This window comes from Diaphorina citri, unplaced genomic scaffold (assembly GCF_000475195.1).
Source record: "Diaphorina citri unplaced genomic scaffold, Diaci psyllid genome assembly version 1.1 scaffold1111, whole genome shotgun sequence".
In the NCBI taxonomy this organism is placed as follows: domain Eukaryota; kingdom Metazoa; phylum Arthropoda; class Insecta; order Hemiptera; family Psyllidae; genus Diaphorina; species Diaphorina citri.
In genome coordinates this window covers 1-24,023 of record NW_007378540.1, presented here as the reverse complement: position 1 = coordinate 24,023, position 24,023 = coordinate 1, and the positions used below count along the sequence as shown (strand labels likewise).

Genomic DNA, 24,023 nt, shown 5'->3' with positions numbered 1-24,023 from the left:
TATTTGTAAACTTTACCTATGAAATATATAAGACCTTGTTTAGACTGCGGGAGTAAAGGGACTTTTCAGTCTCATTCTGGCAGGATAAACAAGGTATATTCTATTCTATTCTATTCTAAAATTGAAGAAAATAAAGTTAAGGATATTATTTAGGGATTCAAAAAAATGTAATGAAAGCTTGGTAAAGGGATCATATTATATTACCTGGGATTTGTTCAGTATTTTAATGGCAAACACTTGTTCAGTGTCCTTCTTAATGGCACGGTAGACTTTTCCATAGGAGCCCTGAGCTATGAACTCTTTGATCTGAAAATCAATATGAAAATGAGATTGAAGGTTTTCCAATACAAGTACTAGCCATCCTGGTTAGCTTGGAAACTAGCACGCCTGCCTTGTGAGTGCTAAGTTGCAGGTTCAATTCCCACCTGGGGCAAACTTTATCAGAAACAGATAAGGTTTGTTCTCTGAAAGACTGGTTTTCTCTTATAATGTTATCCTTTTCTCTTAGATTTCAGGGAATTTAGGGTGATAAGACTACATTGATACAGTTTATAAAACCTCAAAAAAAAAAAAAATAAAAAAAAAAAATCACTATCTCATGCCTAAAAGGAATAGTGCTGTACGGTCGCAGGTTCAATTCCCACCTGGGGCAAACTTTATCAGAAAAAGATAAGGTTTGTTCTCAGAAAAGGTTGGTTTTCTCTCATAATGTAATCCTTTTCTTTTAGATTCCAGGATGATAAGACCTAGGTACATTGATAGTTATTAAACCTCACTAAAGGAAAAAAGAAAAAATTCCTCATGTAAATTACAAGTATAACAGGATGCTAGGTTTGATAGAGGGAACTGTGACTGCTAGGGTCTTATCGTTCATCCCGAAATTGAAGAGAGGAGAAAGTCAGCCGTTCCGAGAACAAATCTTATCCCTTCAGTACAATATCTGCCCCCGGGTGGGAATTGAACCCTTGCTGCTGTGATTTCCTCACCAATTTGCTATAGAATTATACACTGTATAAAATAAACATCAGATAACGACTCTCGTAATCTTAAATTACAAGTATAACAGGATGCTAGGTTTGATGGAGGGAACTGTGACTGCTAGGGTCTTATCGTTCGTCCCGAAATTGAAGAGAGGAGAAAGTCAGCTGTTCCGAGAACAAACCTTATCCCTTCAGTATAATATCTGCCCCCGGGTGGGAATCGAACCCTTGCTGCTGTGATTTCCTCACCAATTTGCTATAGAATTATACACTGTATAAAATAAACATCAGATAACGACTCTCGTAATCTCACCAACAGCTTGGTAATCTGGCCATTTGATAATGAAAAATAAATATTGTAAAACAAAAAGGCTAGTGTTCTATTCGATTGAACTGATTTGTTAATCCATAAAAAGAAATCCTATTAGAGATTAGAGGGTTATTATTTCTCCTTGGCCGAGTGGGTATCACAATAGGCTTGCACGCCAGACAGAGGTCCTGGGTTCGATTCCCGGCGGGGTCAAAGTTTTTTTTTTTTTTTATCCGTGCTTACCCCCTCGACCTAGCTCCCTGCTATTAAGCCCTGTAAGTATTTAGTTTTTATTATTATTATTATTTTTTTTTTATTGTTATTATTCAAGAGGTTGGATAGAGAAAGATTTGTAGAAGTTTAACCCATTCTTTAAGGTTGTTTGCCCCTACTTAACCTAATCCTCGGAGTGGGCTTTTTGTTAAGCTGCTATCCTGGGGCCTTGATGGAACCTATAAACACTCTCACTGGTATAATTCAACCTCCTCCGTTTCTCCAAAATTCACCTGCAGCACCTCTAATGAATCCACACACTCAGGTTTATTCTAGAGAATACTGTGAGTTCATATGTTGTTTCATTAAGAGGATACCAAGAGGTGCCATCTAGGCCAGAGAGCTAGCTCAAGACCCCCGAACCGAAGGGGTCTAATGAGGCATTCCTAAGCCTCGGAGTGGGCTTTTTGTTAAGCTACTATCCTGGGGCCTTGATGGAACCTATAAACACTCTCACTGGTATAATTCAACCTCAGTTTCTCCAAAATTCACCTGCAGCACCTCTAATGAATCCACACACTCAGGTTGATTCTAGAGAATACTGTGAGTTCATATATTGTTTCATTAAGAGGATACCAAGAGGTGCCATCTAGGCCAGAGAGCTAGCTCAAGACCCCCGAACCGAAGGGGTCTAATGAGGCATTTATTAGTCTGAGTCTGCATAGAGGGAACTGTAACTACTAAGGTCTTATCGTCCCGATAGCGAAGAGAAAGGAAGACAAGATTGGCGAAAGCCAGCCGTTCCGAGATTTATTAGTCTGAGTCTGAATAGAGGGAACTGTAACTACTAAGGTCTTATCGTCCCGATAGCGAAGAGAAAGGAAGACAAGATTGGCGAAAGCCAGCCGTTCCGAGAACGAACCTTTTCTTCACAAGGCAGACGCCCTTCCTCTTCCTAACTGGATTGACATTTGAAATTAAATTAAAATTAGTTCTTATGGGTGCAATAGTCCTACATACTGGACTCCGCACACAGGAATTTCGTTAGAAAAGACCCCCATTTCAATGTAATGTAATTCGTTCTTATCTGACTTTGTTCAGGCTTTGTTTAATCGGGTCTTCTGAAGACTTCCATAAATAGGTCGTCCAATTGACTCAGCGTATTCTGTAGTACTTCGTTCTGTGTAGAGAAGTAAGGAGAAGAAATGGGTATTTTTAGATATATAAAATGTTCACTTTGTTTTCCTCCAGGTTCTCATGTCAATGAAGTATGATGCCAAGGCAGATCTGTACAGTGTGGGTACCATTGTGTTCCAATGTCTCACCGGGAAGGCCCCATTCATTGCCAACTCTCCGCCACAACTGAAACAGTACTACGAGAAAAATCTCGTCCTTGTGCCCAAAGTCCCGGTGGGCACCTCTGCTGAACTGAAAGAACTGCTGCTAGGTAAACTCAAGATCTAGTTTTTTTTCCAGAAGTTTGATAGAGGATACAGTAACTGCTAAGGTGTTATTGTCCCAAAGAGAGAAAGAAGACAGGATAGGACCTATTCAGAAGCCTTAGTTTTTTTTCCCCCCAGAAGTTTGATAGAGGATACAGTAACTGCTAAGGTGTTATTGTCCCAAAGAGAGAAAGAAGACAGGATAGGACCTATTCAGAAGCCACAATAATTAAAAATAAAGCTCCTTTTTGCGTTTAACCTAACCCCATAGTATAACACTGGTCACTGCTCTTTTGTGAAAGCTCCTTTTTGTGTTTAACCTAACCCTACAAGAATATAACACTGGTCACTGCTTATTTGTGAAAGCTCCCTTTTGTGTTTAACCTAACCCTACAAGAATATAACACTGGTCACTGCTTATTTGTGACAGCTCCTTTTTGTAGCAGTTTTCCTTTTTGCATTTAACCTAACCCTATAGTATAACACTGGTCACTGCTCATTTGTGAAAGCTCCTTTTTGTGTTTAACCTAACCCTACAAGAATATAACACTGTATAGTATAACACTGGTCACTGCTCATTTGTGAAAGCTCCTTTTTGTGTTTAACCTAACCCTACAAGAATATAACACTGGTCACTGCTTATTTGTGACAGCTCCTTTTTGTAGCAGTTTTTCATTGTTGTTTCTTCTGAACTAGTACCAGATAAAGGAATAAATTTTCATTTTAATTCCTCCTTTTTTAGCACAGTCTATAAAAAAATGTGTGATAAAAAAATTCTCCTTCAGGGCTTCTCAAACGGAACGCCATGGACCGCATCTCGTTCGAGCAACTGTTTGCCCACCCCTTCCTGCAACCTCTGGCCCCACACCCTCTCATCCCAGAACCTCACGCTGGTTCACCGGTCACTTTGAGTCCGGAAGACTCCACCGATGATTTCGTTGTCATACCAAACTCTGCGGACGTTGTGTCTACCTCTCCCCCTCGACCTAGCTCCCTGCTATTAAGCCCTGTAAGTATTTAGTTTTTATTATTATTATTTTTTTTTTTATTGTTATTATTCAAGAGGTTGGACAGAGAAAGATTTGTAGAAGTTGTTTAACCCATTCTTTAAGGTTGTTTGCCCCTACTTAACCTAAGCCTCTGAGTGGGCTTTTTGTTAAGCTACTATCCTGGGACCTTGATGGAACCTATAAACACTCCCACTGGTATAATTCAACCTCCTCAGGTTCTTCAAAATTCACCTGCAGCACCTCTAATGAATCCACAAACTCAGGTTTATTCTAGAGAATAGAGAATTCTAGAGAATAAACCTGTGAGTTCATATATTGTTTCATTAAGAGGATACCAAGAGGTACCATCTAGGCCAGCGAGCTAGCTCAAGACCCCCGAACCGAAGGGCCCTAATGAGACATTTATTAGTCTGAGTCTGGATAGAGGGAACTGTAACTACTAAGGTCTTATCGTCCCGATAGCGAAGAGAAAGGAAGACAAGATTGGCGAAAGCCAGCCGTTCCGAGAACGAACCTTTTCTTCACAAGGCAGACGCCCTTCCTCTTCCCAACTGGATTGACATTTGAAATTAAATTAAAATTAGTTCTTACGGGTGCAATAGTCCTACATACTGGACTCCGCACACAGGAATTTCGTTAGAAAAGACTCCCATTTCAATGTAATGTAATTCGTTCTTATCTGACTTTGTTCAGGCTTTCTTTAATCGGGTCTTCTGAAGACTTCCATAAATAGGTCGTCCAATTGACTCAGCGTATTCTGTAGTACTTCGTTCTGTGTAGAGAAGTAAGCTTGGAATTGATTCTCCAAATGAGATCTCAAATGTTGAACCACAAGCTGTAATCCGCTTTCGAAAGCCTCTTCAGCTTGATTCAATAGGTTTTGCTCGCCTGTGGGAAAAGATTTCGATCAGTAAGTTAGTTTGGAAAGTAGCGCGTCTGCTTTGTAAACGCTAGGCCGCGGGTTCGATCCCCGCCCGGGGAGGGACTCGAAACAGCTAGACAGAAAAAGGAAAGCAGTCCTAGCCTCCTCCTCTTCTTTTTCTTCGCCTTTTCCCGTATACAGACGGGGTCGGCGTTTTTCATTACCCTTTCAATCAACCCTAAATGGGGTGATTGCTTTGAGCTGACATTTGGTTTTGGCTACAAATTTTATGAGTGGATGCCCTTCGCACTCAACCTTTTGCTATTTCTTTAGCAAGGGGAGTAGCGCGTCTGCTTTGTAAACGCTAGGCCGCGGGTTCGATCCCCGCCCGGGGAGGGACTCGAAACAGCTTGACAGAAAAAGGAAAGCAGTCCTAACCTCCTCCTCTTCTTTTTCTTCGCCTTTTCCCGTATACAGACGGGGTCGGCGTTTTTCATTACCCTCTCAATCAGCCCTAACTAGGGTGCTTGCTTTGAGCTGACATTTGGTTTTGGCTACAAATTTTATGAGTGGATGCCCTTCGCACTCAACCTTTTGCTATTTCTTTAACAAGGGAAATTCGGGCTGGTACCCTCTCTGTTTAACGTCCCCCCAGTCAGACTAAGCTAGTCTACTCCCTGTTTAATGTCCCCCCAGTCAGACTAAGCTGGTCTACTCCCTGTTTAACGTCCCCCAGCCAGAAGTCCCAACCTACCCATCTTAAACGCATCCTCTATTCTCATTACAAACTGGGCAAATCCAGCCTCATACGTTTGTTTCTGTTTAATGTCCCCCCAGTCAGACAGGTCAGACTAAGCTGGTCTACTCCCTGTTTAACGTCCCCCCAGCCAGAAGTCCCAACCTACCCATCTTAAACGCATCCTCTATTCTCATTACAAACTGGGCAAATCCAGCCTCATACGTTTGTTGCAAGGGAAATTCAGGCTGGTATCCTCTCTGTTTAAAGTCCCCCCAGCCAGACTAAGCTGGTCTACTACCTGTTTAAAGTCCCCCCAGCCAGACTAAGCTGGTCTACTCTCTGTTTAACGTCCCCCCAGCCAGAAGTCTCAACCTACCCATCTTAAACGCATCCTCTATTCTCATTACAAACTGGGCAAATCCAGCCTCATACGTTTGTTTCAACATCTCAGTCGCTTCTGCCAGGCCTTCATACATAGCCGTCTGCAAATCATCTATCCGTAAACCAAAAACATTACTGCAAGCTTTCTCGGAATTCTCGGCCATAGGAAAATCAACTTTCTTTTCTTGCTTGTGGTTAGGGATTTCAATATTTTCAATAACTCTTCCTTGCTCTTGATTTTGCATGCTTATTCCATGCTTTTTAATTTCAAAAACATTACGACAACCTTTACTCTTCCTTGCTCTTGATTTTGCATGCTTATTCCATGCTTTTTAATTTCAAAAACATTACGACAACCTTTTTCGGCCATTGGAAAATCTTCATCTTCCTTGTCTTCCTTGTGATTGGAGATTTCCATAGCTCTTCCTTGCTCTGGATTTTGCATGCTTTTTCCATACCTTTGAATTTCCATGTTTGAAACTTCATCTTGCTGGTGATTGGGGATTTCAGTAGCTTTTCCTTCCATACTTTTCTCAAGTTCACGATTTTCATTTTCAATCATTATTCCAATTTTTGTTTCAGTTAGCGCAGCATCGTTTGATTTTTGTTCGGTTTTGTTCGCTTTGAGATCCTTGATCGAATGTACTTTACCTCCTTTTTCCATGTCTTCAATTTCATCATGGGCTCTTACATGTTTACCATCCAATGAATCAAATCCTACTTTATCTTCACCGAATTCAACGGTGTTTCCATCGAATCTTACGTTTGTGTTTCTATCGCGTTTTTGCGATTCCATTACTTTATTGTCATCAGATATATCTGTTCGATCAAATCTTGTTTCCAATTTGTATTCCGCTTTTATATTCTCGCCATGTCTTTTAACAAATGTTGTAGCATTGGCATGTGGTTCAATGGTTAAATTGGATCTTACTATTTTGAGTATTTTGTCATTAAATTTGGCAGATCTTACGATCTCGTAATGTGTCTCATCGAATGTTGCAGCGTTAGTATGTGTTCTATTAATGTTTCTATCGACCATTACATTTTTATCATGAGTTCTCAATATTCTATTTACTCCTGTTTCATTTTTGTATGCCACTTTTACAGTCCCTTCCTGTCTTTTGTCATCAAAAATGTTGCAGCGTTAGTATGTGTTCTATTAATGTTTCTATCGACCATTACGTTTTTATCATGAGTCCTATCAGTCATTACGTTTTTACCATCATGTCCTAATATTCTATCTACTCTTGTTTCGTTTTTGTAGTCTACATTCACGATTTCACCCCGTGGTCTTTTGTCATCTTGTACACCATCAGGGTGTTTCCATCGAATCTTACGTTTGTGTTTCTATCGCGTTTTTGCGATTCCATTGCTTTTTTGTCATCAGATATATCTGTTCGATCAAATCTTGTTTCCGATTTGTATTCCGCTTTTATATTCTCGCCATGTCTTTCAACAAATGTTGTAGCATTGGCATGTGGTTCAATGGTTAAATTGGATCTTACTATTTTGAGTATTTTGTCATTAAATTTGGCAGATCTTGACATGGAGCCTTTGCTGTAGTGTACAAAGGGAAATCTAGAAAAGTAAGTGTTCTACTGACTAATCCCAGTCTTAGCCAGCCTAGTTAGCTTCTTTGGTAGCATGTATATCTTGTCAATGTTTTTATCCTGACTGGATAAGGTTTGTTCTCAGAATGGCTTGCTTTCTCCTAACCTGTCTTTGCTCTAGGGACAATAAGACCTTAGCTCTTAGCGGTGACAATTCCCTTTATGAAACCTCTTTTAAAAAACTGTTCAATAAGAAATTTAGTTTGTAGATTACGTTCATTTACTAAACTTTCTCTCTTTCAGGCACCTTCTCAACATGTTGCCATTAAAAGAATCACAAAGAAAAACCTGGCCAAAACTCAGAACTTTGGCAAAGAAATCAACATACTGAAGGAGCTCACAGAATTGCACCATGAAAATGTTGTTGAGCTTCTGCATTGCAAAGAGTCAGACCAACATGTCTACTTGGTAATGGAATTCTGTAATGGCGGGGACTTGGCAGATTATCTTGTATCCAAAGGAACCCTCAGTGAAGACACAATAAGAATTTTCCTCAAACTTCATCAAATGTTGCAGCGTTAGTATGTGTTCTATTAATGTTTCTATCGACTATTACGTTTTTATCATGAGTTCTCAATATTCTATTTACTCCTGTTTCATTTTTGTATGCCACTTTTACAGTCCCTTCCTGTCTTTTGTCATCAAATGTTGCATCATCATTGGCATTAACGTGTGTTCTATTGATGTTCCTATCAATCATTACGTCTTTTATCCTGACTGGATAAGATTTGTCCTCAGAATAGCTTGCTTTCTCCTAACCTGTCTTTGCTCTAGGGACAATAAAGGCCTAGACACACCAAAACCGCACGATTTTTATTTTGCGGCTGCCGCGCGGCAACCAAGCGATTTTTTTCTTGCGATGAATGTCATTACGTTTTTACCACCATGTCCTAATATTCTATCTACTCTTGTTTCGTTTTTGTAGTCTACCTTCACGATTTCACCCCGTGGTCTTTTGTCATCTTGTGCATCATCAGCACTCTTCATCATTACGTATTCATCATATCTTACGTTCTTTCCATCTCCCATTTGGTTTTTATTAATCTCAGATCCATATTTGCCATCTTTCGTGTTCCTTCTATTCGCATCATCAGCATTAACGTATGTTTTATTAATGTTACTCTTCATCATTACGTTTTCATCATATCTTACGTTCTTTCCATCTCCCAGTTGGTTATCATTACGTTTTTACCATCATGTCCTAATATTCTATCTACTCTTGTTTCCTTTTTGTAGTCTACTTTCACGATTTCACCCCGTGGTCTTTTGTCATCTTGTACACCATCAGCATTAACGTATGTTTTATTAATGTTACTCTTCATTATTACGTTTTCATCATATCTTACGTTCTTTCCATCTCCCATTTGGTTTTTATTAATCTCAGATCCATATTTGCCATCTTTCGTGTTCCTTCTATTCTTTTTGACCATTCCATTGCTACCATACTTCTCCACTTTTCGTTTCCTTATGACTTTTCCTCTCTTTTTCGGATTCTTTCTTAACTTGGCTCCGGCGTAGATTGGGACTTCAAATTTCCTGCGGACCAATCAGGTTATAGAGATTTAATGTTGCTGCCTGGTAACCAATCAGATTGATGATTTGTTTGGTGAAGCTAAGAGCCTTTTCCATTGAAGAATAGAATATACCTTGTTTATTCTGCCAGAATGAGACTGAAAAGTCCCTTTACTCCCGCAGTCTAAAGAATAAACAGGATATGTTTATGACTTGTTTGGTGAAGCTAAGAGCCTTTTCCATTGAAGAATAGAATACCTATACCTTGTTTATTCTGCCAGAATGAGACTGAAAAGTCCCTTTACTCCCGCAGTCTAAAGAATAAACAGGATATGTTTATGACAGGATATGTTTATGACTTGTTTGGGAGGCCAATCAAGGAATATTTCAGTTCGATTTCCGTCCGGGGAGAACTTTATCCTGAACAGGTTGTTTGGGAGGCCAATCAAGGAATATTTCAGTTCGATTTCCGTCCGGGGAGAACTTTATCCTGAACAGGTAAGGTTCGTTTTCGTTCTCGGAACGGCTGGCTTTTTCCTACCCTGTCCTCTCTTCGATTTCGAGACGATAAGGCGTCCTTTGGTACAGTTCGCTCTATCAAACCTCTTGGGGGAAAAGAGTTTATTTATTTAGATTTTAAACTCTTTAATTGTTATAATTCAATGTACACAAGTAAAATAAATTACAAACAAAGGGCGAAATTATTGCCTGGGGCACCATTCAACCCTGCTGAAGTCATCCCGGGATGTGAACAAGGTTCGTTTTCGTTCTCGGAACGGCTGGCTTTTTCCTATCCTGTCCTCTCTTCGATTTCGAGACGATAAGACGTCCTTTGGTACAGTTCGCTCTATCAAACCTCTTGGGGGAAAAAAGTTTATTTATTTAGATTTTAAACTCTTTAATGGTTATAATTCAATGTAGGTACACAAGTAAAATAAATTACAAACAAAGGGCGAAATTATTGCCTGGGGCACCATTCAACCCTGCTGAAGTCATCCCGGGATATGAACCCAGGACCTCCTGTATGTAAAAACTACTCACCTAACCATTTCTCTCCGACAAGTATACTTGCTTCTCAAGAGTCCCCTTTGAACTCGCTTCTCAATCGGTTTGAATCGATTCTCGGTCACGACACCTTTTTTAGCTCGCTTCAGTGCTTTCACTTTTGATTCCTCTCCAAAATATTCAACACATGTCTTTCTCGCGTTATCCATTCGGCTTTCTTCGTCGCTTTCCGTCGAACTTCGGCACCACATCGCGCAGGGTTCGTACGATTCCGCCGATAGTCGGTACTTGAAGCTCACGCCTGAAAATTCAGCCTGGTTAGCTTGGAGAATGGAGATAGCGTGCCTGCTCTGTAAGCCGTAGGTCATGGGTTCGATTCCCGCCCGGAACGGACTTTAACCTAAGGCAATAAGGACCTTAGTTGATTCACTGTGTTACAGTTCCCTCTGTCAAATCAAACCTCTTGGGGGGTGGGAGGGTTCTCCTAAAAAAAGTGCTATCCCGCTTTTGCCTTACCTCAATTCATATTCTTTTACATACATACCTATCCAGAAATGAAAAATTTCGGTCAGAAAATTTCCGCTCTGACCGGGATTCAAACCCAGCACCTACAGGTTGAGAGTCAGTGCTCTTGACCACTCAGTCACAGAGGTGGGCTCTATTCTATTTTATTTTTTACCCGATTCTCTCTCGGATGTGCGGCGTTGTCGGATGCGATACTTTTTGCCCAAGGTCAGGACGTAGTTGCGTTGCAGCTCGCCAGTGATTGTATTGACCAATAGGATGTCCAGATTTTGAGTCAAACTGTCCAGCATGGCAACACTGTAATCTTGGATAAGGGCAAGGGTGGTATGACAGAAGAAATCGACCAGGCTGTCCAGGGTTTTGAGTTGTTTGGTTAGGTATACCTTGGAAGAGATTTTGAGTCAAACTGTCCAGCATGGCAACACTGTGATCTTGGATAAGGGCAAGGGTGGTATGACAGAAGAAATCGACCAGGCTGTCCAGGGTTTTGAGTTGTTTGGTTAGGTATACCTTGGAATGAAGAGAGTTCAATTGTGCCATCAAATGAGATTAAAGCTAATCCCATCAAACAAGTATACGAGACCTTGCTTAGACTGCTGGGGTAAAGGGACTTTTCAGTCCTTTTCGCGTAGGAATTTTAATAGTGTTGTAAGCGCCATGATTCCCACCCAGGGCTAGCTTGATCCTCAACAAATAGGGTTCGTTCTCGAAACGGCTGGCTTTATTCTATCCTGTCCTCCTCTCTTCAATACCTGGACAGTAGGACCTCCGTTATAAAGGTGTGTCCAAACATATTATGTCGATCGACGAGATAAATCTATGTTATCGAGGCAGTGTGTTTAGACTGCAGGGGTAAAGGGACTTTTCAGTCCTATTCGGGCGGGAATTTTAATAGTGTTGTAAGCGCCATGACTCCCACCCAGGGCTAGCTTGATCCTCAACAAATAGGGTTCGTTCTCGAAACGGCTGGCTTTTTTTTAAAGAGGTTTGACAGAGGGAACTGTAACTGCTATGGTCTTATCGTCCCGAAATCGAAGAGAGAAGGTCGACTATGTGTTGACACACCTTAACAGTTCCTCTATCAAACTTGAAAAAAATCCTTTACCTTTATACCATCAGTAAACAGGTTCTCCAGTACTCCATTGAACTGATTGACGTGGCTTTTCAATCCCCTGTACTGATCTAGCGTATTTTCCCTATAGGCCTCGGTCAGTCTAAGCTCAACAATTTGCATCGCGAACCTCAAGCTGGGCCCTATGTTAGGCAGTGTGGACGGTTCAATCGACGACCGGTCGACTATGTGTTGACACACCTTAACAGTTCCTCTATCAAACTTGAAAAAAAAATCCTTTACCTTTATACCATCAGTAAACAGGTTCTCCAGTACTCCACTGAACTGATTGACGTGGCTTTCCAATCCCCTGTACTGATCTAGCGTATTTTCCCTATAGGCCTCGGTCAGTCTAAGCTCAACAATTTGCATTGCGAACCTCAAGCTGGGCCCTATGTTGACCTTAATGGTACTGTAGTGGCGCGGAATGGGTCCCACATTTGGTCCGCCTCCCGACGAGCAGAAGGACGGGTCACTGGCCGTCATTTGGTCCCCGTCCCCTCTCATAGTTAACTATGAAGTCCTATGTCTCTGTTTTAGGCAGGATTTAATAATAATTTATCAATACTAATTAATTTGTTGATTTACTATTAGACTCTATGTCTTTATTTTAAGCAATATTGATAGGTTGTGCAGGGATCTACGGGAAATTTACGTGAATGTTACTGCATATGTCAGTATTTTTTCCCTATGTCTCTGTTTTATGCAGTATTTAATAATAATTTATCAATACTAATTAATTTGTTGATTTACTATTGGACCCTATGTATGTCTTTATTTTAAGCAATATTGATAGGTTGTGCAGGGATCTACGGGAAATTTACGTGAATGTTACTGCATATGTCAGTATTTTATTTGGCTGGAAGTTTTTTTTTTCTTCAAAATGATGATGGTTCTTATTTATACCACTTGTATAGGACTGAAAATTCCCTTTACTCCAGCAGTAGGCTACTACTATTATTGTGGTCAAGTTCTCAAAGTATATTGATTGAGGATAAAATTCCATACCTCGGCTGGGATTGAACCCACGCCCTCCTGTTCTTGACCACTACACCGCCGAGGCAGCTCATTTTAAATTTTTAAATGTAACAATGTTGTCTGAGAAGTATGCTATGTCATTTTGGCAACCCAAACTTTGGGCAGTCCGTCAGTAATTTTTTACTTTCTATTATTGATTGTTTCTCTCTATTCCTACCACTCTATTGCAGGTGCCTCGGTCACAGCCCATCTCGGTCGAGAACAAGAACAAAACCAACAACATCAACAACTCCGCTCAGTTGGATTACAATTCTATTTCGCCCCCCTCCGTTCAGTTTGTACTTGGCACTCCGCCGCACCACCCACCTGAGACCCCGCCCCCTGTCAGTACCTGGACTGTGACACCGGCCAATTCACCGCTCAGACGATCTGTGAGTAAAAAAACCGTCTTGAAATAAAAAGTAGTACCGTACGCTACATACATAGGGTAGTAATTAATGATATTGGACACCTAAAGGCCCGTTCCCACTTGTCATTCGAAAAAAAAACGTGTCGTGCGTAGTGGGAACACTCATTTAAATTACATTGCCTACAGGACATTCGGAGAAAAATCGGATGAAACTTACAAGTGAGAACTTGCCTTGGGTATCATAAGAGACGATTTTAAATTTTCACGCCAGCCTATTTAGCTTAGAGCTTAGCTCAGTCTTGTAAGCGCTAGGTCGCGAGGTCGATTCCCGCCGGGGCGGATTTTATCCTGAACGGATAAGGTTCGTTCTCGGAACGGCTGGGTTTCTCCTATCCTGTTTTCTTTTTCTTTTCGATTTCGGGACGATAAGACCTTAGCACTTACAGTTCTCTCTATCGTTTTTTTTTTATTATTATTATTATTATTATTATTTTACTCATTATTTACATATTTTGTGTTTATTTTTTCCAGGTGGTCAGCTCTCCGCTTCTGAACAACGCCAACTCTCCCCTCACCCTCATCCCTTACCATCGCGCCATGACCATGCCCCACAACATTACCACGGATAATCCGAACAACAATCCCAACAACAACGCCTTTGAGTTTCCCGAAGTACACGACACCATCATTGAGAAAGACCACTGTGAAACTCTGGCCAAGTTACAGGTACAGTAGACTTACAGATGAGAAGTTACGGGTTCGATAAAATTTATTGACACAGGAAAGATTCGAACCTGTAACTCCTTAACCGTGAGAAGGATAGTGTTCAAAGTAGCACCATTCGATTTGGCGTCAAAAATCACTTAGGAATGACTTTTTGACTGCCCAAACATCTTTAACAGAAACCGTTGAAGGCCTTTTCAAAAACAGTATTTTTTCTTGAATTTGCCGAGTCTCGAACCCGTAACTCCTTAACTGAGTATGTCTCGTGAGTCTCTACTTTGCCTCTGGAATAATTTTTAATGTCCCTATCACGACATACGATTAGTTGATGCCGTCTATAGAGAATGTCTCGTGAGTCTCTACTTTGCCTCTGGAATAATTTTTAATGTCCCTATGACGACATACGATTAGTTGATGCTGTCTATAGAGAACAACCCTAATTATTTGTGTTTCAAGTTTCAACTAACATTAATCACTTCATTTCCAGCCCAAGATATCCAAATTTAGATGCTGTGTTGCTGGGAATGTTGAGATGTGTGTACGTCTCTCAATCAATTTTTAACCAGGAGAAACACTTTATTCACTTCATTTCCAGCCCAAGATATCCAAATTTAGATGCTGTGTTGCTGGGAATGTTGAGATGTGTGTAGGTACCTACGTCTCTCAATCAATTTTTAACAAGGAGAAACACTTTTCCGCAATTGCAAACACACAAAAGTAACCAGTGATTAGGATGCACGTTTTATTACATGATAACACTGATCGTCTCTCAATCAATTTTCAACAAGGAGAAACACTTTTCCGCAATTGCAAACACACAAAAGTAACCAGTGATTAGGATGCACGTTTTATTACATGATAACACTGATCTGTATCTGTCTAATCAAAATTAATTTTAATGAAAATTAATGCGGAAAATTCGTGTTTTTTGCGTTTAGTTCACAGATCTTTTTCATCTTTTGCATTTGCCTTTTGGTGATATTTATTGACACTGGAAAGATTCGAACCTGTACAATACAATACAATACAATACAATACAATACAATGTTTATTTATTTGGTGTATATCAATATCAAAACTGTTATACACAGGTCAATTACAATTAAAAAAGGAAACATTTAAATCAAATGACGAAAGAGAGAGAAAAAAAGTCATAGAATTAAAGTAACTCCTTAACCGCTAACTTAGTAACTCCTTAACCGTGAGAAGGATAGTGTTCAAAGTAGCACCATTCGATTTGGCGTCAAAAATCACATAGGAATGACTTGTTGACTGCTTAAGCATCTTTAACAGAAACCGTTGAAGGCCTTTTCAAAAACAGTATTTTTTCTTGAATTTGCCGAGTCTCGAACCCGTAACTCCTTAACTGTAAGTCGGACAGTCTTGAAAGTTGCACCAATCGATCCCTCGTCAAAAGTTCCCTAAGAGAGGATGCTTATCTTTCCTTTTCTTTTCCTTCTCTCTTCCTTTTCTCTTTCCTTTTCCTTTTATTTTCCTTTTCTTTTTCCTTTTATTTTCCTTTTCCTTTCCTTCTTTTCTTTTCCTTTTTTCCTTTTCTTTTCCTTTTCCTTTTCATTTTCCTTTTATTAATGTTATCTCTTTTTTTTTTTTCTAATTAATCAGGGTGTTTATTTTGTAAAATGTACCCCCCATAATGTATCAAATATATAAGACCTTGGTTAGACTGCGGGGGAAAAGGGACTTTTCAGTCCTATCCCAGCAGGATAAACAAGGTATATTCTATTCTATTCTATTCTATTCTTAGTGTATTGGGGACCTTCCTATGGGGCACTTTTAGGTTGAACACCCTGTATAATAAAATACGGCTATACAGAATGTATAATAAAATACGGCTATACAGAATGTACTAATCAAAATCAATTTTAATGAAAATTAATGCGGAAAATTCGTGTTTTTTGCGTTTAGTTCACAGATCTTTTTCATCTTTTGCATTTGCCATTGCCATCTTCGTGATAGGTTGTTCGTGATAGCTGCATAGCTGCGAAGCTGCGTGATTTCTGATTGGTTGAAAATGGTGACCTTGATCTTATCACAAAACAGCTGATTTCGTTTGCAGTCCGTATTTTAGAAAGTCCGAATTTTTGAGCGGGTAAATTTTAAAAATAAAAACATTACTGCAACCTTTCTCGGCCATAGGAAAATCTTCATCTTCCTTGTGATTGGAGATTTCCATAGCTCTTCCTTGCTCTGGATTTTGCATGCTTTTTCCATACCTTTGAATTTCCATATTTGAAACTTCATCTTGCTGGTGATTGGGGATTTCAATAGCTTTTCCTTCCATACTTTTCTCAAGTTCACGATTTTCATTTTCAATCATTATTCCAATTTTTGTTTCAGTTAGCGCAGCATCGTTTGATTTTTGTTCGGTTTTGTTCGCTTTGAGATCCTTGATCGAATGTACTTTACCTCCTTTTTCCAGGTCTTCAATTTCATCATGGGCTCTTACATGTTTACCATCCAATGAATCAAATCCTACTTTATCTTCACCGAATTCAACGGTGTTTCCAGTTGAAGGCCTTTTCAAAAACAGTATTTTTTTCTTGAATTTGCCGAGTCTCGAACCCGTAACTCCTTAACTGTAAGTCGGACAGTCTTGAAAGTTGCACCAATCGATTCCTCGTCAAAAGTTCCTTAAGAGAGGATGCTTAGTGGATTGGGGACCTTCCTATGGGGCACTTTTAGTTTGAACACCCTGTATAATAAAATACGGCTATACAGAATGTATAATAAAATACGGCTATACAGAATGTATAATAAAATACGGCTATACACGTTGACGGCCTTTTCAAAAACAGTATTTTTTCTTGAATTTGCCGAGTCTCGAACCCGTAACTCCTTAACTGTAAGTCGGGCAGTCTTGAAAGTTGCACCAATCGATTCCTCGTCAAAAGTTCCATAAGAGAGGATGCTTAGTGTATTGGGGACCCTCCTATGGGGCACTTTTAGGTTGAACACCCTGTATAATAAAATACGGCTATACAGAATGTATAATAAAATACGGCTATACAGAATGTATAATAAAATACGGCTATACAGAATGTATAATAAAATACGGCTATACAGAATGACTAAAGCCATATTTTTTCTCTTCTTCAATAACTACAATAGATCAGTTGCGCTTACTTGTGTGATGTTTCAAAGTCATAGAGCAGGAAAAATGAGGACCAACGGAATTTTTCTTTTTCTTGGAGGGGTCGAAGATATCGATGAGTAGGTGGGATCCGCGAGAGCGCGCGCAGAGACGGCACGTAGAATACGCGAAGTTGATCTCTTCCTGGGTGCGGATTTTTAATTTGGAACCCTGGAACACATCGAATAAAATTGATCAGTTGCCCTTACTTGGGTGATGTTTCAAAGTCATAGAGCAGGAAAAATGAGGACAAACGGAATTTTTCTTTTTCTTCTACGACTTTTGACCGAGATAAATCGATTTAACAAATACCGGTGAATCGTGAACTTTGACGTCACGGCATACGCTCCCGTAGGCGATGACGTCATAATTCATGACTCCAGCTTCGTTTGTTTGTGCGCAAGCGTTTCTGGATCGATTTAACAAATACCGGTGAATCGTGAACTTTGACGTCACGGCATACGCTCCCGTAGGTGATGACGTCATAATTCATGACTCTAGCTTCGTTTGTTTGTGCGCAAGCGTTTCTGCGCATTTTGACGTGAAATCTGACGTCACAACTCTTTGAACTTTTTCATTAGAACGGCAGATATTAGATATTAGTGCTTTATTTAGACTGTCGAATTAGGACATGTAGTCCCATTATCTCAACAGTTTATCGTAAAGTTTGACGTCACGACATATGCTCCCGTAGGCGATGACGTCATAACTCATGACTCCCGCTTCGTTTGTTTGTGCGCAAGCGTTTCTGCGCATTTTGACGTGAAATCTGACGTCACAACTCTTTGAACTTTTTCATTAGAACGGCAATTAAAAATTGAATTTTCGACCTTTTAAAGTTACTTTTTCGGAGTTTTGACCTCAGATTTGGATTTTTCCCAACTTTTTACGTAGGAAACGACCATTTATTTATATTTTTTACCCATTTGCAACTCCTCCATTGCAGGATTCTTACACTGTGAGCACTTCTACACACTGTGAGCACTTCTACACACTGTGAGCATTGTTTTCAGACAAGCAAGCAGTAGAGAAGCGACTTCTAGTTCTGAAGGAACAAGGCCATGTGTACACGGTGGACAATCCTTAGTCCTTAAATACTCCTTAGTCCTCATCACTACTCCTTAGTCCTCATCACTACTCCTTAGTCCACACCATTACTCCTTAGTCATTGATTTCAGGCCGTTCAGAATCCACTGCTCAAAGATGTCGACTATTCAGACCACTACTACTTTCAGATAATCTGAAAGCCCCAAAAAGTATCCCATTGTAAATTTTGTAGATTTAAGTGGATTCCAAAGTGTTGTTGGTTTTCCTGTTTTTTGATCGTTTTGTTTGTGTACTTGCTGTACTTATTATTTTCTTCTTGTCTATTCTTTTTCTTCCAATTTGTAAATCCTTAAGAGGTGACTTATGGAACCTTGTGAGAGCCTCTTACCTTTAACCTAGTCATGAAATCCTTTGCAATAAGAAGTTACTTTATAGCGAAGGCTTTTCACAAATTGTTCATTTCATAAATATATCTTGGTCTCAAACCACTTGGATATTTAATTAATAAAATAAAACATTTCTTGGACTGGAACCTCTTTCGCGATATAAAGGACATTTTTTGACGTTAATACATTATTCTAAAGAACACATACAAGATAAAAAAATTATGTGTATAAATGACGTGTACACATTAATCCCTTTTCTTTCCCTTGCTTTTGTTCTGACTGCTATCCATACGTAAAATATTTATCAGATTAAAAGTAAACGGCGATAGCACTTTAGATACTCCCTCCATGGAAGATCACTGAAAATAAGCAACGTTGTCCAAAGTTAGAATCCGGATGGCTAACCATCTGGACAAGCGCTTGCTGCTTGTTTTTCCCAGCTTCCAGACTGTGAGGAGATGGGTAGCTTGTAAAATCCGCCCCGAGCGGGAATCGAATCCACGACCTAGCGCTTACAAGGCAGACGCGCTAAATTCCAAGCTAACGAGCTGGCTGGGTGTTCGTTTATCTAATGTTACTTTAAGGAAATGGAAATTATTTACTTAATTCCACTTTATTATTTCTGATTTCAGACAAGCAAGCAGTAGAGAAGCGACTTCTAGTACTGAAGGAACAAGGCCATGTGTACACGGTGGACAATCCTTAGTCCTTAATATGACTCCTTAGTCCTCACCATTACTCCTTAGTCATTGATTTCCGGCTGTTCAGAATCCACTGCTCAAAAATGTCGACCATTCAAGTTTATCTAACTCTGACCACAGTTATGTTAAGGACAGTCCTTAATATGACTCCTTAGTCCTCACCATTACTCCTTAATCATTGATTTCAGGCCGTTCAGAATCCACTGCTTCAAAGATGTCGACCATTCAGACCACTACTACTTTCAGATAATCTGAAAGCCCCAAAAAGTACCCCATTGTAAATTTTGTAGATTTAAGTGGATTCCAAAGTGTTGTTTGTTTTTTTCTTTTTTCCTGTTTTTTGATCGTTTTGTTTGTGTACTTGCTGTACTTATTTTCTTCTTGTCTATTCTTTTTCTTCCAATTTGTAAATCCTTAAGAGGTGACTTATGGAACCTTGTGAGAGCCTCTTACCTTTAACCTAGTCATGAAATCCTTTGCAATAAGAAGTTATTTTACAGCGAAGGCTTTTCAGTTTGCACAAATTGGTCATTTCATAAATATCTCTTGGTCTCAAACCACTTGGATATTTAATTAATAAAATAAAACGTTTCTTGGACTGGAACCACTCGGACAAATTTTAGACTGAAACCTCTTTCGCGATATAAAGGACATTTTTTGACGTTAATACATTATTCCAAAGAACATAATATATAGTATTATATACGTATAAGACTTTGTTTAGAATGCTGGGATAAAGGGATTTTTTAGTCTCATTCTGGCAGTAGAGTATTGGTATATGTATTGTAACAACTGGTCTAGTGTATGGGTATTTTATGGTGTGCAATGTATAAGCTTAACCCTTTTTTTAGGGCTGTTTGCCCCTACATCTAAGGCTCAGAGTGGGCTTTTTGTGTATGACGGTATGCAATACATACTATGTCACCTATATTAATGTGAAACGGATTCTGAGATCACTATTATTTTAGAGATAAAAATTATGTGTATAAATGACGTGTACACATTAATCCCTTTTCTTTCCCTTGCTTTTGTTCCGACTGCTATCCATACGTAAAATATTTATCAGATTTATAATGTGAAAATCATAAAATAAATATTTTGCTTTTTATATTAATTTAAAATCGGCTTCTTTCTTTCCTACCTAGATACATTCACTCTTCGTGTTTTTAGCAATGAAACGACTGCTGCTTTGTTACTTTGTTTTTTTAGTTTTGATAGAGGGAACTGTAACAGAGGTCTTATCGTCCTGAAATCAAAGAGAGGACAGGATAGGAGAAAGGAGAAACCCAGCCGTTCCGAGAACGAACCTTATCTGTTTAGGATAAAGTTCGCCCCGGACGGAAATCGAACTCCAAGGCAGCTACTTTCCAAGCTAACTACACTGGCTACTCTGCTATAATGAAATTAACTATCATCACGTCACGTGAGCTCATGTAACATGATAGTAGTGTGGGTTTTTTTAGTTTTGATAGAGGGAACTGTAACAGAGGTCTTATCGTCCTGAAATCAAAGAGAGGACAGGATAGGAGAAACCCAGCCGTTCCGAGAACGAACCTCATCTGTTTAGGATAAAGTTCGCCCCGGACGGAAATCGAACTCCAAGGCAGCTACCTTCCAAGCTAACTACACTGGCTACTCTGCTATAATGAAATTAACTATCATCACGTCACGTGAGCTCATGTAACATGATAGTAGTGTGGCTATCATGAACGAAATTACCTACAATATTATGGAAAACTTTAATCTACATCTTTCTGACTCTCTCGTGACGAGATGATAGTGTGCCTTTAATTTATCATGGACACTTGTTGCTGAGTTGAAAGTCCAGAAGAATAGACATTAACTATTATAATGTTAAGGCAGTCTTCTCTTGATCCCTTGTGTGCCGCGTCCATTTTAGTTTAGGACTATTGCACTGTAGACATTAACTAAAGAATGGAAATAAAAAGAAAATCTTATGTTAAGGCAGTCTTTTCTTGATCCCTTGTGTGCCGCGTCCATTTTAGTTTAGGACTATTGCACTGTAGACATTAACTAAAGAATGGAAATAAAAAGAAAATCTATAGGTACATTTCTTATCCTATACAACTTGGACTTTCTAACCTTGGTAGATATCTAAGGATATTTTTATACAATTACATCTCAAACAACAGCCATTGGCTTTTAACTTGGGACTTTTAAACAACAATCTCTCTGGATCAAAACTCCGGCTATCAGCATAAACGCAAACAACTAGTCTGCAAAACAAAGGCTGTCTCAAGAGTTTACTGAAGTCATTGATTCTTATCCAAAAAGGGGAAAATTAACAAAAAGGGGGATGCTTATCAAACAGGACTAGAGGATACAATATCCTCTAGTACAGTTTTTATGTCAGGACTGATCGTAAAAAGGATCACAATGAAATGGATTTAATGTGTAAGAAAATAAACTGTCCGGAGTAACTTAAATCAAGGATAAACTTCGGCGCGAACGACCTTACGATAATAAGCGTGAAAGCGCCTAACCAAAAAAAAAAAAGGATAAACTCTAGTACAGTTTTTACGTCAGGACTGATTGTAAAAAGGATCACAATGAAATGGATTTTTAATGTGTAAGAAAATAAACTGTCCGGAGTCACTTAAATCAAGGATAAACTTGGATTAAACTTGAACTAATATTAAACGATCAGAATTCAGCATTACTTTGATGTTGATTACAAGTGCAATCTCTAGGAGGATAAACTTGGATTAAACTTGAACTAATATTAAACGATCAGAATTCAGCATTACTTTGATGTTGATTACAAGTGCAATCTCTAGGAGGAAGAGAACTCACTTACACATAACATATTTTAAATTATTCCCTCATGCGATTGATTTAAAAATCCGGTTTCATTAGTTTGTATGCATTAATCTTTCTACAGATTCCAACACAAATTGTCTCAATTGAGATGTAAAATTACGGTCCTCTCTATTTAAGTCCCTATAGAGGGGACCTAGGATCCCTAAATTAAGGGTGGGTTTCACCAACCTAATTTTTAGCCCCTAACAGCCTGTTAACTTAACAGCCCTGTTAAGCCTATACAAATCAAATGGAACTCAACAGGCTGTTAGCTTAACAGGCTTTCTAAGGACTGAAAAAATATTGGTGAAATCCACTGTAGGTGTCCTAGTTGTTCGACAATGTTTCTAGAATTCCGGTAAAAGCTCCCATAAAGGGAACCTGGAGCCCTAAAAAAAATCTCCGTATTTCAGAGTGTCCCTAATATTTACAAAAGAGGTGGGTGGAATTGGTCTCGTGCGTGGGGCGAGTTCAGGCTTAACAGCCCTGTTAAGCCTATACATATCAAATGGAACTTAACAGGCTGTTAGCTTAACGGGCTTTCTAAGGACTGAAAAAATATTGGTGAAATCCACTGTAGGTGTCCTAGTTGTTCGACAATGTTTCTAGAATTCCGGTAAAAGCTCCCATAAAGGGGACCTAGAGCCCTAAAAAAATCCCCGTATCTTAGAGTGTCCCTAATATTTACAAAAGAGGTGGGTGGAATTGGTCTCGTGCGTGGGGCGAGTTCACAGGTTTCTAATTTCACGAGGTGTCCATTTTTTCCCGGTAAGCGTCTAGTTCGGCATCCAGTTCTTCTTGGGTGGGTTTGGGGCCGGAATTTCGGCCACCGCGGCCCCGACCTCCGCCCCGCGTGGAACCCCCTCGAGGTGCACCTGGAGGGAGGGAAATTTTTATACATTAGAGGGAAATTTTGTACATTACAGAGGGACTTTTTATACATTACAGAGAGAATTATTGTACAGTTGAGGGGGGAAAAATCTTTCCTAAAGGGATCTATAACAACGGAGGTCTTATCACCCCGAAATCGTAGGGAGCGAACAACAGGATAGAAGAAAGCCAGCCGTTCCGAGAACGAACCTCATCTGTTTATGATAAGTCCGCCCGCGGGCGGGAATTGAACCCGATACATTACAGAGAGAATTATTATACAGTTGAGGGGGGAAAAATCTTTCCTAAAGGGATCTATAACAATTTCAAACTTGAATTCAATTTCAAACTTGAATTTTGGATACCTAAGGATTTTCAGATCAAAATTTCAACTTATTGTTTCATTATAAATTTTCATCGGTACAAATGGTTTTTTTTTTTCTATACAGTTGAGAGGGGGAAAAAATCTTTCCTAAAGGGATCTATAACAACGGAGGTCTTATCACCCCGAAATCGTAGGGGGCGAAAAACAGGATAGGAGAAAGCCAGCCGTTCCGAGAACGAAACTCATCTGTTTATGATAAGTCCGCCCGCGGGCGGGAATTGAACCCGCGACCTGGTGCTTACAAGAGAGGCACAATTCGCCTTGAAGAAGAAGAAGAAGAACTAACTTTATTCAATTTCAAACTTAAATTTTGGATACCTAAGGATTTTTAGATTAAAATTTCAACTTATTGTTTCATTATAAATTTTCATCGGTACAAATGGTTTTTTTTTTTCCAAATTAAGTTCATCCCAAAGGCAAGGTAAACCTAGAGACCTTGACAAATGGAGTGTGCCTGAAGGCATGTGATGTGTTCAAATCCACTCAACCCTAAATTATTGCTTACCTCTTGATCCGCCTCTGGGTCGATACGTGGGGGCGGTTCCATTCCGATATCCCCCACTGGCACCTCCCCTGCCGCCTCTCGCTACAGGTCGAGGTACTGTGTTCTCCAGCACTGAAACATCAGCCGCCAACTGGATCTGCATGGGCCGACCTGACAAACAGACGAGCAAAATGTCAATATTGACCAAAAACTGTACTAGAGAATGTATAAGTACAGGGTCCGCCAACGGATTAGTATTGATTTCAAAAAAACATAAGTCGATCATTTTTACAGATATATTTTTATTTCTGGTCTTAAAATGTTCCCAAGAAGGGGGATTTTTATGATAAAGTCACGTTCTGAAGTTCA

The 24,023-nt window shown here is 39.5% G+C and overlaps 3 protein-coding genes and 1 long non-coding RNA gene across 5 annotated transcripts in view; 2 read left to right on the top strand and 2 right to left on the bottom strand.

Moving 5' to 3' along the window:
• The window catches only part of LOC103514260 (serine/threonine-protein kinase ULK1), a gene marked incomplete in the record, with an annotated part of 21,665 nt that extends 1,532 nt beyond the window's left edge, over positions 1-20,133 (top strand). The window contains 7 exon segments of the mRNA XM_026827289.1: positions 2,755-2,950; positions 3,731-3,954; positions 12,909-13,109; positions 13,619-13,818; positions 14,298-14,452; positions 17,975-18,019; positions 18,979-20,133. Of these exon segments, the coding sequence (XP_026683090.1) occupies positions 2,755-2,950; positions 3,731-3,954; positions 12,909-13,109; positions 13,619-13,818; positions 14,298-14,452; positions 17,975-18,019; positions 18,979-19,100 (1,143 nt within the window).
• On the bottom strand, positions 4,656-7,061 carry LOC113469515. Its single transcript, XM_026827290.1, has 3 exons — positions 6,295-7,061; positions 5,933-6,223; positions 4,656-4,843 (listed from the first exon to the last, which is right to left on the bottom strand). The coding sequence occupies exons 1-3, from the start codon at positions 6,974-6,976 to the stop codon at positions 4,656-4,658; spliced, it is 1,161 nt and encodes a 386-aa protein (XP_026683091.1). The 5' UTR covers positions 6,977-7,061.
• On the top strand, positions 7,474-8,045 carry LOC113469516. Its single transcript, XR_003392896.1, has 2 exons — positions 7,474-7,523; positions 7,791-8,045. It is a non-coding gene; the product is annotated as an uncharacterized LOC113469516 (long non-coding RNA).
• A 1,802-nt stretch (positions 20,134-21,935) lies between the features above and the next one.
• Positions 21,936-23,845, bottom strand: LOC103514256 (rRNA 2'-O-methyltransferase fibrillarin-like). Of its 2 annotated transcripts, XR_003392895.1 has the most exons (3): positions 23,676-23,845; positions 22,600-22,790; positions 21,936-22,342 (listed from the first exon to the last, which is right to left on the bottom strand). XR_003392895.1 is itself a non-coding variant. In XM_008479126.3 (2 exons), exons 1-2 carry the CDS (start codon positions 23,815-23,817, stop codon positions 22,660-22,662), a joined length of 273 nt encoding a protein of 90 aa, XP_008477348.1. In that variant the 5' UTR covers positions 23,818-23,845; the 3' UTR covers positions 22,492-22,659. The 2 variants fall into 2 exon arrangements, 1 of the variants encoding a protein (XP_008477348.1); XM_008479126.3 differs by lacking the exon at positions 21,936-22,342 and having other exon boundaries at positions 22,492-22,790.
• Positions 23,846-24,023: the final 178 nt, after the last annotated feature.